At 42.1% G+C, this 19430-nt stretch overlaps 1 protein-coding gene across 16 annotated transcripts in view; it reads right to left on the bottom strand.

Moving 5' to 3' along the window:
• The window catches only part of PEAK1 (pseudopodium enriched atypical kinase 1), a 315088-nt gene that overhangs the window by 11395 nt on the left and 284263 nt on the right, over positions 1 to 19430 (bottom strand). For all 16 annotated transcript variants that reach the window (XM_003587568.6, XM_024982037.2, XM_005222004.5 and 13 more), the window contains one exon: positions 16897 to 17642. In XM_003587568.6, coding sequence (XP_003587616.2) covers positions 16897 to 17642 — 746 coding nt within the window. The remainder of the gene's footprint in view (positions 1 to 16896; positions 17643 to 19430) is intronic.

Here is a 19430-nt window from a genome sequence, read left to right on the forward strand (position 1 = left end):
TCACATTGCCCACTAGAATGGAAGTTCAAAGGTCCCAACTCCTCAGCCTTTGAAAAGCCAGTCAAATACCACTGAGTTTGGCTGAATGACACTGTAGTTAAACTCTGTCACCCTATAGAAGGGAAACTTGCCAAGGACTTGAAAGGCCTAGCATTTAGCCCCGCTACCAGCTGTGTAACCTTGGTCATTTCTCTTAATTTCTTTGGGTCCCAGTCTTTCTAAGTAAAAGAGACAATATAAAGAATACCGAAACCTGCTTCATAGGGCAGGTGTGAGAATCAAATGAGATCAAGTAGGCACAGCATAATTGTAAACTACTGCTGCTGTGCTGTCCTGTGCTTAGTCGCTCAGTTGTGTCTGACTCTTTGCGACCCCATGGACTGTAGTCCGCCAGGCTCCTCTGTCCATGGGGTTCTCCAGGCAAGAATACTGGAGTGGGTTGCCATGCCCTCCTCCAGGGGATCTTCCCAACCCAGGGATCAAACCCAGGTCTCCCTCATTGCAGGCGGATTCTTTACTGTCTGAGTCATCAGGGAAACCCCTGTAAACTACTAAACTGTACAAATGTAACATTCATAATGACTAAAACAATGACAACTTGTAAATGTTAAAAAGCGATGCATTATAGAATCCTCACATTTTTTCTGGAGAAGGCAATGGCACCCTACTCCATTACTTTTGCCTGGGAAATCCCACACACCAGAGGAGCCTGGTAGGCTGCAGTCCATGGAGTCTCGAAGAGTAGGACATGACTGAGCGACTTCACTTTCACTTTCACGCATTGGAGAAGGAAATGGCAACCTACTCCAGTGTTCTTGCCTGGAGAATCCCAGGGACGGGGGAGCCTGGTGGGCTGCCGTCTATGGGATCATACAGAGTTGGACACCACTGAAGTGACTTAGCAGCAGCAGCAGCCCATTTTTTCAGAGAGCAAGACAGAAAATGTCATCTTTCTTTGGGGTCTGAGAGCTACATGCCCCAGCAGTGAGGCTCTCTGATGACAGGTTTGGCAGAGGGTGGCTAAACAGGGACTATTAAGGTTTCCCACCTCCATGCCAGGTCAGCCCGGACCAACAAGTCTAGATCAGCACTATATTCTGATTTAAGATGGGCCAGTCTAAGACTAAGGAAGAGAACTGTTAAGCCAAACTGTACTTTTCACTGTGCCAAGTTGCACAGAAAAAAAACTTGCCACCTCGTGGCTTGCCATTAAAAACAGAGAAGATATTCTAATTGTTACTTCTATTCTAACTGTATCTATACATACTCCACACACACACCCCCACACACAATTTTAGAAGCTATCTCAGAGTTTTGTGAGTAGATAAGAACATGGATACTACAACAAGAATTTATGTTTGGCTTCACAGATCAACTTGAGATAAAGGTTCAAAGTGATTTATGAAGAAGAAATGATAAATTGTTCAGTCACTTTGGATGCTCTGAAGGAAAATAGTCTGTTTAGAGAGCCACGCTGAGGAGCTGGCACTTCCTATCTCTTCATCTTATAATATGGAGACAGGCTGAAGAATAACTGGTCACTCTAGTTGTAAGGGCAAAGGAAAAAGGGAGAAGGCTGGGGTATGAAAGAAGAAAACAAAATACTAGTGCTTTTAATTAGCTCATAACTAAGAAAACAGTTACAACCAAAACACAGACCTATGGAGAGGTCCATAACAGGGTTTTTCATATGATGAGTATCTCATAAATCCTTATTATGGAGGGTGCAATGATGTTAATTTAGGTAGGAGTGTTACATTATTCTATTCACCACAAAGTAGCCATTTTTCAAATATTAATAACTTGACTCCTTTGGTTTAAAAAAAACCTCAAAACGACTTGGCTTCAGAAGATGAATTTCTAGTTCAAAAGTCATTTCAGAAAACAAACCAGTCTTTCCAGAACAAATGGAGAGGGGTCTTCCTGCTGCTTGTTTTTTCCTTCTTCTCTTACTCAGTATTTTCTCTGCTGCAGAGATCAGAGTAACTTCTTGGCCTCCCATTTTCATTTACCTTTCTTGAAAGGAATTCACATTCCTTCCTTACAGAGGGTAGCTGGCTTCAACTGAAACCCAAGCTGGCTTCAACTGAAACCGAAGCCTCCACTCCCCTAGAAGAATGATTTCCACAGGACTCCTTGGCTCCACAAAATTCTGAAATAGGAACAAAACTGGAGCTGGAATGGTCCCATATCTTCATGTAAGATTCCATTTTGTAATGGGAGAGAAATCATCTCATATTTGTTTTTACTATGTATGGGAAAACCTATTTAAAATGCTGGCGATTTTGGCAGACTGTATTGGGTACATTTTCTGAATGGGAAGAAAAGCCCTAGGAGAGCCTGAGCCACAGTGACACTAGAGGGAGCTGCGACATCAAGATCCACAAGTCACCTGCATGGAAACTGCAGCAAGAGAAAAAAAACCAGGCTGGAGAAGGCTGAGTCTCCAAACACGCTATCGGTCTCTTTATGGACACGTTCTCCGTTCCACGGAAGTGGCAATGCCTAATTCATGTAGAGGGAAGGCTTCGCGTGGGGAGCACAAGCAGGAGGGGACACCAATCCTGGGCACACTGACCTTTGCCTGCTTGCCCTCTCACAAGCTACTTCTCCCAAAGAAAGCCAGAAGAACATCAAAAAGGAGAGCCAGTCAGCTGATGGTTCCACACCCACCAACGTGGACAATACACTGTCACAAAAAAAGAGGCTGGGGGAAACTACGTGCTTGTCTGAGTTAATCAAGACGAGTGAGAACAGAGAAGGAGAGGAGAAAGACTGACTCCCATCAATTGAGCATTCAAAAAAGTACATGACAGCTCCTCAGGGACTTCCTGTCTGGAGAACACGACATCCTGAAGCACCAGGCCAGAGCCCCCAGATACAGTGGGAACTTCTTAACCACAGACAAATCGCCTGTTGGAAAATGGGGGAAAAAAATGCTTCCAGAATCAGAGCCAAGTTAATCTCTTCTGAGACCTTCTAAGACCCGAGTCAAAGTCCATAACCCTCACACAAGCCTGATCTTAGTGGGGAAACAGGGCTGACAATGGATTCCCCACACACAACCTGGGAAGTTTAATTCCAAACGTTCATTTCAACGCAGGACCTCATTTTCTGTGTTGCTCCTGGCAACTTCTCTGCATACCGTTGAGGCAAACTTGCCATTATAGAGCATTTATGTTTGTTATAATAATCTTAATCTAGCTAGATAGCTAACTTTAAAAAAGTAGACTGTGGGGCCTTTGATGCAAAGCCTCACTAAAAGCAGCTGGGACAGAGAAGACAAGGTAACGTGTCGAACACTGTCAGAATGCCCACGATGCCCGGGACCTGTAATGAAGGAGTACACTTTCCACCCTTTCAGTACCGATTCAGTTTAAGGCAATGAAGTAGGAAGATGGGGAGGGGGGAAGGTGGACATCTGGCAAAACTGGATGGCTGTTCACAGTTGTTGACTGGGGAGTGGCATTATCAGTTCTTACTTACTCAACCCTTCCTCCCAAAGGCTCCCTGAAATACTGGTGTTTGAGGGGTCTGCTCTCTTTTCTCATTGACGCTCTCCCTTCAGGAAGCTCATGGCTTCAACCATCGTGATATACTGCTGACTTCCACATCTACATTTGCGATCCAAACTTATCTATGAGCTTCAGACTTATCTATACAAGGGCCTACTTGATTTCTCTCCATATATGTCCCAACCTATAGATAGATGCCTTAAAGTCAACATAACCAAACCCGAACTTTTCCCCACCAAATTTCCTGTTCTATTATGCCCGCTTTTGGTGAATGGCCCCGTTATCTGCCCCAGCGTCTAGATGAATTATCAAGTTCACTCTGGGTTTCTCCTCCAACCTCATTCCCTGCATCTTGTTAATCACCAGCTTCGACTGATTTTGTTCCCATACGCTTTCAAATTCTCTTTTCTCCATCTCTATGGCTACCATTATCACTTGCTGGTCTGCTACCAAAGATTTCCAACTGGTCTCCCCAGCTCTCATGTGATTTCCCTCAAATATACCTTTTATGTAGCCACAAGAGCCATCTTTCAAAAAAAATCGAATAAACTTCCTAGGGGTTTCCCATTATCTCCAGAGGATAAAGTCCTGGCCTGGCTTCCCTTACTAGGCTGATTTCTCCCCTATCTCCTACTTTTGCCACACTGAACTCCCTGCAGCCAGCACCCTAATCCTACCATCCAGGGGATCTCTCTGACTGAGGCGCCTCTTCTCCCATCATCTGCCTGAGGGATTCCCACTTATTTTTTCCTTTAAAGTCCTCACGTGTGTCATGTGTGTCAAAAACAGAAAGTGCTAAATGCCCTAAATCTCCTTTCTGTGTTTAGCTATGTCTCATGTACATGTCTCTATTATTACAGTGGTCACATTTTTTGTCTGTCTTAAGAGCAGATATGTGTATCTTTAGGGCCCAGCACAGAGCCAGGCACCGAGTGCACACTCAGTGTGGCTACACAAATACTAAGAACGGTGACATCTGACCTGGTTTAGCCATAAGGCTTATTTACTCAGAACAGCTAGAATATACGATTAACTCTTATGAAACAGATGGAAGCTGGCAAGCCGATGGGGAGGGGGCAAGGGCAGACAAATCTGGGTAATAAATGCTCATGACCTGACTACACAAATGAGTCATATCTGAACAATGGGGGCTGTCTGCTGAGTCCAGGCTGCCCTGGAGGCTCAGGGGTTTTGTGCTGTACAAACCCACACAAAACAACACTGTTCTTTGTCATTCCATTCAATTTTTCCTTTTCTCCAAAGGAAGCAATAGGTATAAAACACAGGATTCTTCAAAAATATTCTACATTAGCTTTTATTTTTCTATTACGGGCCCAATTGGTCTAGTGTGCCTTCAGCTGACTTCCACTTTATCAGCAGGGATTCCCATTTCCAGCTTGCTCTGTGCACTTTACAGGACCTCAGTGAACCTTAAGTGAGACGATGTTGCGGGGAATGAATGGCAGAGGGACAGAAATGATACACGCTGACGACTGCACATGCATTGTACCATCTGTGCTACTCTGTCACATCACCCCAGAGCACAGCAGCATATGGGAAAGGGCGAAGAATGAAAAGCGGCGAATTCTAAATTGATATTCAGTATTTGGTATGACCTCACTCTGAGAATACAGGCTGATCACTGATAGATCTCAATTCTTTGATCTGCCCAGGAGGAGTACGGCCTTACTTGCTGCTACAGAGGGAAGACCATACATGCTCAGTGCTGTTACAATCATATTCAAAATGGATTAAGTGTTTACTATATAAGTACTGTCTGGGCCCCCAGGAATCAGAACTCCGTGCTGTAGAAATCTGCCATGAGACCTGTCAGGAGGCCAGGTATTTTACAGCTTGACTTGCTGTAAAAATGTTTGCATGCCCACACCCCCCACCCCCCAACATTTTGGAGTCTAGAAAAGAAATTCAAGAAGGCAACTGTATAAGATTTCACTATTTTATTTGTGATTTGTACGCACTGAATTCTTTTTATGCTCCCACTCAGCATATGGAGCAAAAGAAATTCATGTGTGTTCCTGAGCCAGTAATTTAGGCTGAACAGGTGACACCCAGGATGATCACACTGGAACAACGGAGGCACAAACCAGTTGAACAACCTGCTGAGGGCCCAGATTAGGAATTCTATTAGTTTGAATCCCAATTTATAATTCTCAGCTGTGTCCTCTCACTTCATTAATTAAAGCTGTGGCTCTTTTCCCACTAGACAGTTCATTTTGATTCTTGGTTTACATGAGTACCCCAAATCCGTCCTTTTGAAACCAATTTCCAGTAGAGACTTTAAGGCACTTCTGTATGCATTCAGCAGTGAAATATAGTGGACACTGACCTAGGGTGGCTATGAGTCTGTAGAGCTGGCTGCTGATCAGTCACTTTCTGGGAAGGTCCAACGTTGGGCACATTTGCGTTGCATTATGAAAATGAAAATGGTTTCCTCGCTATAGTTGGTTCCTTGTCACTAAGCCAGCAATTAACTGCCTGATCCTATAGTCTGATCTAGTTGTAAATTCCTACCAATCCCAGTTATTCCTATTAATGCTTTTTCATTTACTGTCTTGCTTTCTCAGCAACCACCCAAATGAGATCAATGGAGACTCCAGAGTCAAAATGCAATAAAAGATGTTGGTCTCACAGTTCACCTCTACTTTATTACAAGCTTTTAACAAGATTCTTGGCATAGCTGGAAGAAAAGAAGCTGCTCCACTGCTGCAATAGGGAAGTGAGCACCTTCACTGAGCTTTGTGTGCTCTCTCTGTGAGAACAAAGACCAGGACTCCTTTAAAAAAAGAAGATACCTACTACCACAGAGTTGGAACTGCTGCAAAAATAAGTCAGAAATGTATACTTTGGCTTACAAAAGATTTTCATTGCCTTCCTCAAAGTAATTTCATCAATTTCTCATGTGGTCTCACATAGCAGCATTTGTTATAAAATGATCTCATAACAACAGTGGAAAAAGAATGTCCTATGGACACTGAGCCATAATTTTACCAACTGTCCACCCTGCTTCTAGGCAAAAAGCTGTCATTTGTCCACTCAAGGATAACACTGAGGAACAGCAGGGCTACTCCACTGATTCAGGTATGATCTAATAGGACAAGTTCCATGTAGGAATGGAGAGGCAGCCTGCCATAAAAGTTGATGACGATACGCAAAAGTAATTGTTCCTCTCTGTTCTCAGGTTCTTCCTGTTTGGAACGACGAAGGCCTGCCGTTTGAAAGTTGATGAGTGCACTTTGAAGATTACGTGTTTGTTCAGTGGCTACCCAGATCCTTTGAAAGGTGGCAAAAGTAGGGTGGATTTTATTTAGAACAGAGAAGTTAAGGGCTGGAAGCCAGCCAACATGCAGCCACAGAGACAGACGGTCCAATCTACTGCATGGTGGCTCACCAAATGGTGATGAGGGGATAAAAGGAGACAAGAATGACACAAACAGGAGCTGAAGGTTAAATACTGTCTAGGAATCAATGTGGTCTTTTCTTCACCAAAGCTCTTAAAAATGCACTGTGCTCACTGTCTCCTCAGCCTCCCTGTTCCACACTTCCCTAACTCACTGCATTTGATATCTACTTCCGCTGCTACCAAGACTGTATTTTTTTGTGTTTTTTTTGAGGTTTACCAGAGATTCAACTCCTGCCTTCTCCTTATATTGCTCACACCTTCCTGAATCTTCAACTCTGATCTGTGGGTTCTTTGTCCTTTGCTATATCCCTTTCAAATTCTTCTGCTTTAGGTCACTTAGCTGTGTGGGCCTTTTCCCAATATGCAGACTCTACCACTACAATATCATACATTCCCAGTTTGAACTAAATCAAGTTGATGAGAGCACTAGGTAACCTTGACCTCTCTTCTGAGTACCAAACTCACGTATTTATCTGGCTACACATTTTCTCTTGACTTGGCTGTCCCATGGGCACACTACACAGAGAGCTCATCTTTCTGGCTTTCCTGATTCATATTTCAGTTAACGGCATCACCATCCTCCTGGGGTTGCTCCTTCATGAAATCTTAGCATCAGTGCCCTCATCCTATATCCAGGCACTCACCAGAGGTGGTCAATTGCCTACCTCGGCTCCTTCACCACCTGTCTCTTTTTTTGATGGTCTTATTGCAAGATCTCATCATTATTTACCTGGACTGTTACAACAGCATAATGATTGGCTTCCCTGCTTCCAATGCTTCTGAACTTTTCCACCACAGTTTATTTTTAAAACCATTAATCTCTAAAATCATTAATCTTATGTTATCTCTCTGTTTAAAAATCCTTAATGGTTTCCCACAAAACACAAAATAAAGGCTAACCTCTTAAGCTCATCAATCAAAGCCTCTAAATTTGGTCCCAAATCTTCCCAGCTCCATTTTCCACTATTCTCTCCATATACTGTATTTGCCCCTAAGAATAATATGAAGTAGACCCTAGAGGCCCTTTTTTTATTGGCCCTGAGATTTAACAATGTTAAAATGACTTCTTTCATTTATTAATCTTTATCTTTACATCTTCACACCACTCTTAACCTTTACTATAATGTCTTGTTTAAAAGTTACTTATGCCTTTGTCTTTCCCACTGGAATACATGCTCTTTGAGGGCAAGGCTTTTGCCTTATTCATATGTATTTCTGTAAACGCATACAGATATTACAATGTTTTATACAGTCAATGTTTGCTGAAAGGTCAAGAAATATTTATTGAATGCCCACTATGTATGCAACATTATATTAGTATATAATGCTGTCTAATGCTAAGGATATTAGATTAATAATATAATAAAGATATATGGATTAGCAAGCCACGTTCCCTGCTGCAGGGAAGCTCAAGTATAACAGTGGGGAGGGGAGGCATGTTACTTTAATTGGGTAATGGTAGTATTGAATGGGCTTCTCAGATGGCGTGAGTGGTAAAGAACCTGCCTGCAAATGCAGGCAACATAAGAGATGCAGACTCAATCCCTGGGTTAGGGAAGATTCCCTGGAGGAGGGCATGGCAGCCCACTCTAGTATTCTTGCCTGGAGAATCCCATGGACAGAGGAACCTGGGGGGCTATAGTTCATAGGGTTGCAAAGAGTCAGACATGCCTGAAGTGACTTAGCATAGCACAGTACAGTACTGTAGAACTGTAGCATGATAGAACAGTGGTAGAGAAATCCACTATGTATAGAGTGGGTACACAGAGAGGAGCCATCAACATATTCTCAGAAGACAAGAGAAAAAAATTCACAGAGCTGGATTGTTTAAGAAAATATAGGCTTCCTATATTTTCTGGGCTTCCCCAGTGGCTCAGATGGTAAAGAATCTGTCTGCAATGTAGGAGATGCAGGTTTGATCCCTGGGTTCGGAAGATCCCCTGGGGAAAGGAATGGCTACTCACTCCAGTATTCTTGCCTGGAGAATTCCATGGACAGAGGAGCCTGGTGAGTTACAGTCAATGGGGTGGCAAAGAGCAGGACATGATTGAATGAGAAGTTTTCTAGGTACATGAGAATGCTGCTGCTAAGTCACTTTAGTCGTGTCTGACTCTGTGCGACCCCATAGACGGCAGCCCACCAGGCTCGCCCATCCCTGGGATTCTCCAGGCAAGAACTCTGGAGTGGGTTGCCATTCCCTTCTCCAATGCATGAAAGTGAAAAGTGAAAGGGAAGTCGCTCAGTCATGTCCGACTCTTAGCGACCCCATGGACTGCAGCCCACCAGGCTCCTCCATCCATGGGATTTTCCAGGCAAGAGTACTGGAGTGGGGTGCCACTGCCTTCTCCGACATGACAATGGAGTGGTGGAAATAGTAGCTACCATTTACTGAAAGCTTACTTTGTGTCAAATGATGCTCTGAGTACTATATACATCTCCAGGTACAACTGACTCTTGTGATTTTTCACAACGGCTTTAGCGAGAATCCAGTATTTTCTCCACTTTACAAATAAAGACAATGGGCTTAGAAAAGGCAAGTAACTGGGCCAAGGTAACACAGCTCATAAGATAGCTAAAGTACAAATTTAAACACAAGTCTTTCTGACAACAATCTAAATTCTTAACCGCTATATCAACAGTCCCGAAATTTTGTGGAGGGACCACCTGAAGGTGCTGGCTAACAGTGTAGTTGCCCAGGCCTCACTTCCAGAAATGCTGATTCTGTAGGTGTGAGATGGGATCAAGGTAAGCACATTTTTAACGAGGATCCCACAGGTGATTCTCAAATAGGTTACCTGTACAGACAATGATCTTCCCAGAAAAGCAGTCCAAAGAGAGGAATTAATGAGTGCAAAGCTGGGTAGCATGAAGCAGGAGCTGTTTATAATTTGTGTTCGGAGGATGGGCCCTATGGAGATAATAAGTAAGGACACCTGTGCCTTCAAGAAGCTCACTATCAAATAATCCATAATCTTCAACTCCTTAGTTTTTTCACTGAAAAGACATTATGACATCATTTTTTAAACAAAATAAAAACTGTCCATAATCACTACTACTCTAACACAGAAATCATTTGTATATTACCATTTTGTAGGTCAATTCTTTTTTTAAGTTATGGTTACAGTTTTTGGTCAGAGAAGGCAATGGCACCCCACTCCAGTACTCTTGCCTGGAAAATCCCATGGATGGAGGAGCCTGGTGGGCTGCAGTCCATGGGGTCGCTAAGAGTTGGACACGACTGAGCGACTTCCCTTTCACTTTTCACTTTCATGCATTGGAGAAGGAAATGGCAACCCACTCCAGTGTTCTTGCCTGGAGAATCCCAGGGAAGGGGGAGCCTGGTGGGCTGCCGTCTATGGGGTCGCACAGAGTCGCACACAACTGAAGCGACTTAGCAGTAGCAGCAGCACAGTTTTTGGTATTCTGCTATTTTAATGTGACACTTAATCAATGTAAAAAATGTTTTCCATGATTTTAAATAATCTTCATAATAACACTTTTAATAGCTGAAAACATTCCATTGGGCTAACACACCATGATTTATTAAATTATTTCCTTAATATCAGGCACTTGGTTTGTTTCCAATTTTTGGCAGTACTAAAATTCTGAAGGATTGTTACACTTAGTAGCTTTCTCTCATAATTTTAAGGAAAGATGTTTATGACTTTGAAGGAATGAGAAAGAAAATATCTAAGTGCAGAGCCTATTAAAATATGCTCAGGCTAATCCCATGGACGGAGGAGCCTGGTGGGCTGCAGTCCATGAGGTCGCTAGGAATCAGACACGACTGAGTGACTTCACTTTCACTCCTCACTTTCATGCACTGGAAAAGGAAATGGCAACCCACTCTAGTGTTCTTGCCTGGAGAATCCCAGGGATGGGGGAGCCTGGTGGGCTGCCGTCTATGGGGTCGCACAGAGTCACACAGGACTGAAGCGACTTAGCAGCAGCAGCAGCAGTGCCTAATATTAATGAAGAATAATAGTGAATGACCAAAAGAATGTTGAGAAGTAATTTTCCATTATTGTTAACAACACTAATGCATTATTTTATTATATTTTATATATACTTCATAATCTACAAAAACAGTTTCACTACATAAACACATATGCCTATAACAATCTCATGAGGTAGGTAGGGCAGTGAAAATCAAGAGAGCTTATATGACTTGCTTGGGTATACACAATGACAGATAGAGAATTTGGACTCACATTAGCTGACTACTTTCCTTTATTCTATGTTGTGATGTCTTTTAGTTTAAGACCAGGGAAAATCATAAAGATAGTCACATTGAATGAAAAACAGAATAAAGCTGTGAACTGAATTATGTCTTCTCAAGACTCAAATGTTAAAGCCCCAACATCCAATGTGACATACTCTCTCCCCTACCCTCCCAACTGCGGACATAAGAACCCAGCAAGAAGCCAAGAAGAGAATCTTCCTTTCCAATCTCCCAAACTAGGAGAAAATATATCCAGTCTATGGTATTTTATTATGGTGGCCCCGAGCAGACTAAGATTTTGTTGCTGAGAAGTAGGGGACTGCTGTAAGCAGTACCCCAAAATGCAGAAAGAAGTGGCTTTGGAATTGGGTAGAAGCTTAAAGAGTTTTAAAAGCCATGATAGAAAAAGCTTAGAAACTTATGAACAGACTGTTGCTAGAAATATGGACATTAAGGGTGATTCTGGTGAGGTCTCAGAAATGAGGAACATTTATTAGAAACTAGGAAAACAGGTGAGAATTCTTTAAAAATGGCAAAGAACTTGGCTAAACTCTGTTCCAGCATTTTGTTAAGGCAGAACTTGTGAGCAATGAAATTGAATATTTAGCTGCGAGACAAAGTATTAAAGGAACAACTTGCTTCCTTTTGACTGCTTATAGTGAAGTGCAGAGGGAGAAAGAGCTGAAGAAGGAATTGTTAAGCAACAAGGAACCAGAATTTGAAGATTTAGAAAACTCACAGCCAACCCACACCACAAAAAATGAGAAAACTTGTTCTAAAGAGAATACTAAGGGTGTAGCAGAACAGCCATTTGATAAGGAGACAGACTGTGACTCGTGGACTTAATCAGCCACCTCAGCAGAAGCCAGAAAGAGAGATGGGGTTACACGGGCAAAGGCGCTGTCAGTTTGGACTAAAGGGACAGAGAAAGCTGGGTGGAGTGAAGGAAGGCTAATGGGTCTTAGAGCTATTTAGCTGTGAACATGCACTGTTCTTTAAGGCGAGGGAAGAATGACCCTGAAAAGGTGTTTCAGGGATCACCACAGGGCTGCTACTCCCACCACAGGCCCAGAAGCAAGGCTGGTTCCTGCTTGGTTTTGAAGGGCCGGGCTGCCTCTCCAGTGCCTCAGGGGAGGGCTGCCCTGGCAGTCATGTGGGTGGGTCCTTACAAAGACCCAAAGGATCAGGGTGCCCAGCAGAGACACGGGTGATTCTGTCACCCCAGTGGGCCTGGAAGACAGAGTACTGAGTCCAAGAGGATTGTTCTGGAGGCTTAATATCTAATGGAATTTGTCTTGCAAGATTTTGGACTTGCTGGAACCCATCATCCCCTCCTTCCTTCTGATTTCTCCCTTTTAGAATGGGACAGTCTATCCCATGCTTGCCCACCACTGTATTCTGGGAGCATATAACTTGACTAGTTTCATAGGTTTATAGTTGGGGAGGCAATTTGCCTCAGGATTTATCAGACCTTGAGTTTTACATGTATCTGATTTCTATGATATTTAGATGAGACTTTGGACTTTAGAGTTGATGCTAGAATGAGTTACCTACAGGGCTGTTAGGATGGATTGAACATATTTTGCATGTGATAAGAACATGAATTTTTTTTGGGGGGTCAGGGGCAAAATGCTATGGACTGAATCATGAACCTTCAAATTCATATATTGATGTGTTAACCTCCAGTGTTAACTATATTTGGAGATAGGACCTGTAAAGAGGTAATTAGGGTTAACTGAGAGTAAAAGGGTGGGGCCTTGATATGGATTAGTGTCCTTATAAGAAGAGACACAGGTGGCCCTAGTGGTAAAGAACCTGTCTACCAAAGCAGGAGACATAAGAGATGCGGGTTCGATCCCTGGTCGGGAAGATCCCTTGGAGGAGGACACAGCAGGAGAGTCCCATGGACAGAGGAGCCTGGTGGGCTACAGTCCACAGGGTCGCACAGAGTTGGACACGGCTGAAGTGACTTAGCACACACAAGAAGGGACACTAAAGAGCTCCAACCCCCTGAGCCATGTGAGGAGTTGGAAAGAAGGCAGCCATCTGCAAGGCAGAAAGAGAGCCATCACTAGAAACTAAATCAGTTGGAACTTTGATCTTGGACTTTCCAGCATTCACAACTGTGAGAAAATAAATTTATGTTGTTTAAGTCATCCATTCTTAGTATTTTGTTATTGCAGTCTGAGCAAACTAAGACAACACCCAAAGTTAAGATCTTAATACTCTGTCACCACAGTGGATTTGGTATTTAAGGAGCAGTGGTATTTAAGGAGCAGTATCCTTTGACTTTCAAATTATTAAATTCCAGCACCAACTTCCTTTTGTAACATTTTAAAAGACCTTTTAGTCTCCTTAACAGACAGAGAGAACAGACTTGCGGTTGTGGGGAGTGTGTAGGGGTGGCGTGAGGGAGGGACAGACTGGGAGTTTGGGGATAGTAGATGCAAAGTATTACATATGGAATGGATGGACAACAAGGTTATACTATATAGCACAGGGAACTATATTCAACATCCTGGGATAAATCACAGCAGAAAACAATATTAAAAAATGTATATATGTGTATAACCGAGTCATCTTGCTGTATGGCAGGAATTAACACATTGTAAATCAACTATACATCAATTAAAAAAGAGAGAGAGAGTTATACCTGCCTGGTCACTCTTAAATTTCATTAGTATGGAAAGGGATAATTTTAAGAAGATAAACAGTAAAAAGTTGATGAGCCAACCACTAGTCTTTTTTGTTTATTTCTGCAAAGGTAGGGCTCACAGTATCCTAGCAGCTTATTCCTTTAAGGTTGTACTATCAATTGGGTACATCTAGAAATGCCTAGAGGGTCTTCAAATAGACATTTATATTCACCATTTAGTGTAAAACATCCTTTCCCAAACCTGCCAACAACTCTCAGTATATAACCACTTGCCACCTGTTCTTTGGAGATTGCTTTTGCATCATTACAAGCAAAGAAATCAATAGCAGGCCATTGATTTGGGAAAGAGACAAGATTGCACAGCAATAATACATAAAGTTAGTCAAGCCCTACTTCTCAGTTGTTTTGAAAGAACAGATAGTTCAATGTTCCTTTCTGAAATAGGCATTCATCCTGCACTGGCGATCCTGTAGTCATACAGGCCCGAGATAGATGAGGTCCCATAACTCCAACTAGTGTAATGGCTCTTGAACACTACACAGAATCTCAACATGCCTTTTTAGACTCAACAGTAATGTATTAACTTGAATCTAGATTCTCTCTCTGCAGTTTATCCCTCAGTTTAAGAAGTGTGGGCTGGGGCACAAGGTCACTCTGAGTACCACCAGAGAGTGAAGTGGCTTAGGTGCTGCAAATGCAGAGAGCAGTCAGCTGAAGGTCTGGTCCAAATATATGTTCTGTCTTGAAAGACGGGTAAGGCCAATAGTTTACCTTATTCATTAATTTACTAAGATACCATCTGGTCTATCTAGCCAAATTAACATGTGCAAGTCATTTAGATATGTTAATTAGTTTTGAACCAGTGAATAGAATCTGGAAAAAGGGACTATGCAAAGGGTGAACCAACGTTATATTTACATAGAGATTTATGTTTTTAGAAACTCTTTCACATGCATTATCTCACTTGATCCTAATCTCAATCCCACAAAGTAGATGGGTCATCATTGTTGTAAACATCTGAAAGAGGAGGAAATTGAGGCTCAAAAGACTGTTGCTGTCTTAGCAATATAGGGAAGAAGCTAAGGGATAGTGAAAGAAGTGAATACCAATCACTAAGTATTTTGTTTTCTTGCACCCAAACAGCCCCATAAGATGGGTATGATTATTATTCTACCAGACCACCTCACCTGCCTCTTGAGAAACCTGTATGCAGGTCAGGAAGCAACAGTTAGAACTGGACATGGAACAACAGACTGGTTTCAAACAGGAAAAGGAGTACGTCAAGTCTGTATATTATCACCCTGCTTATTTAACTTATACGCAGAGTACATCATGAGAAACGCTGGACTGGAAGAAACACAAGCTGGAATCAAGATTGCCGGGAGAAATATCAATCACCTCAGATATGCAGATGATACCACCCTTATGGCAGAAAGTGAAGAGGAACTAAAATGCCTCTTGATGAAAGTGAAAGTGGAGAGTGAAAAAGTTGGCTTAACGCTCAACATTCAGAAAACGAAGATCATGGTATCTGGTCCCATCACTTCATGGCAAATAGATGGGGAAACAGTGGAAACAGTGTCAGACTTTATTTTTTGGGGCTCCAAAATCACTGCAGATGGTGATTGCAGCCATGAAATTAAAAGACCCTTACTCCTTGGAAGGAAAGTTATGACCAACCTAGATAGCACATTCAAAAGCAGAGACATTACTTTGCCAAAAAAGGTCTATCTACTCAAGGCTATGGTTTTTCCTGTGGTCATGTATGGATGTGAGGGTTGGACTGTGAAGAAGGCTGAGCACCGAAGAATTGATGCTTTTGAACTGTGGTGTTGGAGAAGACTCTTGAGAGTCCCTTGGACTGCAAGGAGATCCAACCAGTCCATTCTGAAGGAGATCAGCCCTGGGATTTCTTTGGAGGGAATGATGCTGAAGCTGAAACTCCAGTACTTTGGCCACCTCATGCGAAGAGTTGACTCATTGGTAAAGATTCTGATGCTGGGAGGGATTGGGGGCAGGAGGAGAAGGGGACGACAGAGGATGAAATGACTGGATGGCATCACTGACTCGATGGAGGTGGGTTTGGGTGAACTCCGGGAGTTGGTGATGGACAGGGAGGCCTGGCATGCTGCGATTCATGGAGTCGCAAAGAGTCGGACACGACTGAGCGACTGAACTGAACTGAAAGCTGAGGAAACTGACACTCAGAGGAGTAACTTGTGACAGAGCTAAGTGGAAGAGTTAGGATTTGATCTACATCTTTGGGATTTCAAAGTCCATGCTTCAGTTATTACATTGATGAAGCCTATGGCTTACTGTTACAGTGAATGTAATCGCTCAAGAGTTCTTGATGCTAAGAGTTTTAGCCTTCTTAAATAAGTGGGCTGTCTGGAATGGGTGATACACATTTAAGAAATTGATGTGACATAACAGAAAAAGTGTAGGCTATGGGGCCAGAGAGATATGTTTAAATCCTAGCTTTACTAATTGCTAGCTGTGTGACCCTAAGCTTTATTCTCACCTGTCAAATGGATAAATAGATCTTAACCCCATGAACTTGATGTGAAGATTAAATTATATAACACGAAAAAGTTCCTTGTACATCAACAAATATTGATTACCTTCCTCTATAAAAACATTTCTCTCAGAAGCAGAGGAGTTAGAAAGCAGAGATAGACAAGGGTCTCTTATTTGCTAGGGAATAAAGACAGAAACATAGAGAGTGAAAGGCACATAATAGACCTTATTTGTATAGGAAATCTTTGCAAACAATCCCACTCAAGTATTACCTACTTTAAGAAGAATGTTTTGGCATCAAGAGTCTGGGTTAAGGTCCTTCTAAGCTCCCACAGAATTCGGTTAACTTCTATCTTAGCATTCAGTATACTGTGTTATAAGTCTGTCTTTATAAATCTGTTTTCTCCTCTAGATAATAAGTTAAGGCCTCTTCTATTACAATATCTGGTGTAAGGCAGATACTTAATAAGTTTTTGCTGAATGGAGAAAAGGGGAAAAAAAACACACCCATCTCAATAACAGTGTGTTGGAGAGGATTAGAATCAGATTTATAATATTTTCTTACCTTGACCGCATAGTTATTAAGTGGATCTTTTGCGTATGAAGCTGTATAGTAAACTGCATCACCGGCCTCACAGCATGGCTTGTCACTGGTCAGCCTGAAGTCTGACCAGCTGTCTACCCCAAAACGGAGTTGGTCTTTCTGCCCAGCCATGAAGAGGTCTTCACATTTAACAGCCAGTTTCTTCAACGCATCTGTGTGAAGGCTTCGGATTTTACCCACCACTTCTTCACGATTCTCAAGTCCTCGATAAAGTGCTTGTCTCTGTGGCTTCTGGATACTCCGGCCCTGTCTACCAGAGGGACCCCGCCGGCTGGACAGGGACTCTGTGCTGTTGGAAAACCTATCTTTAATACTGAGAGTGGTTAGGCTGGAGATGCTGTTTGCTGCTGAGGGCACACGTCTCTCCTTGTACAAAGGTCTCTCCAAGGAGTCATAAGACTCAGCGTCCAGTCCCTTGAGTTCATAGCTGACCGAGGAGCCAGCACTGCTGGCATCCCAGCTCGGGTCGATATCGTAGGTGGGATTAGCCATGACACAAAGGGTAGTTTCCAGGGACTTCTGGAGGTCTTTGGAGAGTGGCTCTGTATTGGCTCTTATGATCATTTTCTTTGGCAGTGGGGGTGGTGTTGGTTGCAAAGCATTGGGTGCTTCTTGGTCTGTTTTCCCGCCAAAGGCGATGACATCATCCAAAGCTCCCTTAGGCTGCCGTGGATGCTTGGGAGGTATCATGGCTGCTCTAGATTGTCCTGGATTGTTTTAGAATAAAGAAAGAAGAAAAAAAGAATAATTAAATAAAATGTTCATTCTGGTTACATAATTGAAACTTAAACAGAAATAAATGTAGTAGCCATAATAATTTAAGAAGTTAACACCTTAATTCAAGAACGGTAAAAGAAAACAAAGAACAATTAGCTAAATTTAAAGGTAGAATTCAAGACCTAATGGGAGCAACAAATGTGAACAATGTCTCAGTATTTCCTTGCCATAGGAACAGGGCGATGGGTTTTGCTTTCAAGAAGGAATCCTGATTCTCCACTTCTGGCCCCAAGAGTGCTGTATTCACTACACTAGAGTACTAAGTACACTCAAATAACTGTATTGTGACAGAAGAGAGAGGATAACATTTGCAGGTTAAAAAGAAATACTTGGGAGCATTACTAAAAACAATCGGGATTAGCAAATGAGACTGCTAGATTGGTGCTCAGAAGATACTATTCTATTAACTTTGTTCCAAAGTTACATTGTATTATACTGTATACAACACTTGTCATTCTCCATCCAAAACAAACAAACACAATTTCATAAACCATGCTATTTCATTTCCCTACAGAGATGGCTTCTGGCACCACTTAAACTGGTCTATGTATAAAGACCTCTGAGATTGTGGTAAGGGAAACCATGTGTATGAGCAGGCAACTGCTGTTTCAAACATCACCCACAAACTCTTACATGATTCTGTTTTATTTGGGGGGGGAATATAAACTGAGATTTGAGAGATGCTACATTTGAACTTCTCTGACAACAAGCTTCAGTTACAGAAACAATCACCTTTGTTTCCTTTCCAGAATTTATGCTTAGAAGATAAAACATGTATGTATGAATCAGTGATACCTTCAGGCCTTATAATGGGGATGGGGCATTATTTTTTTTAAAGACTTAGAAATATACCATGAAGTTTTAATAAAAGTTATTAAAATTAGTAATGTTATTAAAGTGAAATAGTCACTCAATATTTCAGAGTTAAAACATAATGCTCTATTATGGGTGGAATTACATCCTTTCCCCAAAAATATACTTATGGTACTTCTAAATATGACCTTATTCAAAAATAGTCTTTATAGAGGTAATCAAGTTAAGGTAATCAAGCATCCAATGACTTCTTAATGAAGTCATTAAGGTAGGCCTCAATCCAATATGGCTGGTGTCCTTATAAGAAGGGGGAATGTCATATGAAGACACAGGGAGAATACCATGCCGTCACAGAGGCATTGCTTGGAGTAATGCAGTTGCATGCCAAGGATGCTAAGGATTCATGGCCACCACCAGATGCTAAGAAGAAATAAGGGAGGATTCTACCCAGAATCTCGGAGGGAATATGGCCTTGGTAACACCTTAATTTCTGCTCCAAGTTGCCAGAACTACAGGAGAATAAATTTCTCTCGTTTTAAGCCCCCAGTTTGTGGTACTTTATTATAGCAGGCCTAGGAATCTATGTTCTTACTACTGATCAGACTGAACGGAAGGCACTGGAAGGTCTTGAGGATGATAATGAATAAGGATGGTGGTTTGTTTTTATTAAAAATCATGTCCTTGTAGCAATGCCAAGGGGAAGCAGCAATATAAACTGTGATTATAATAACACTAAACTCCATTTCCCATGCATGCAATCCACTTCAAGAACACTTAAAGAGTTTATATAAACTATGACAATATATAAGCAAACCTAAGAACCCTCTTTCCCCACAAATGGCATGTAGCAATATTCTTTTACAAAGAACTGAGCTACATTACATATAAATAAAAAAATATGTATA

The sequence above is a fragment of the Bos taurus genome, chromosome 21 (genome assembly GCF_002263795.3).
Source record: "Bos taurus isolate L1 Dominette 01449 registration number 42190680 breed Hereford chromosome 21, ARS-UCD2.0, whole genome shotgun sequence".
Lineage (NCBI taxonomy): Eukaryota > Metazoa > Chordata > Mammalia > Artiodactyla > Bovidae > Bos > Bos taurus.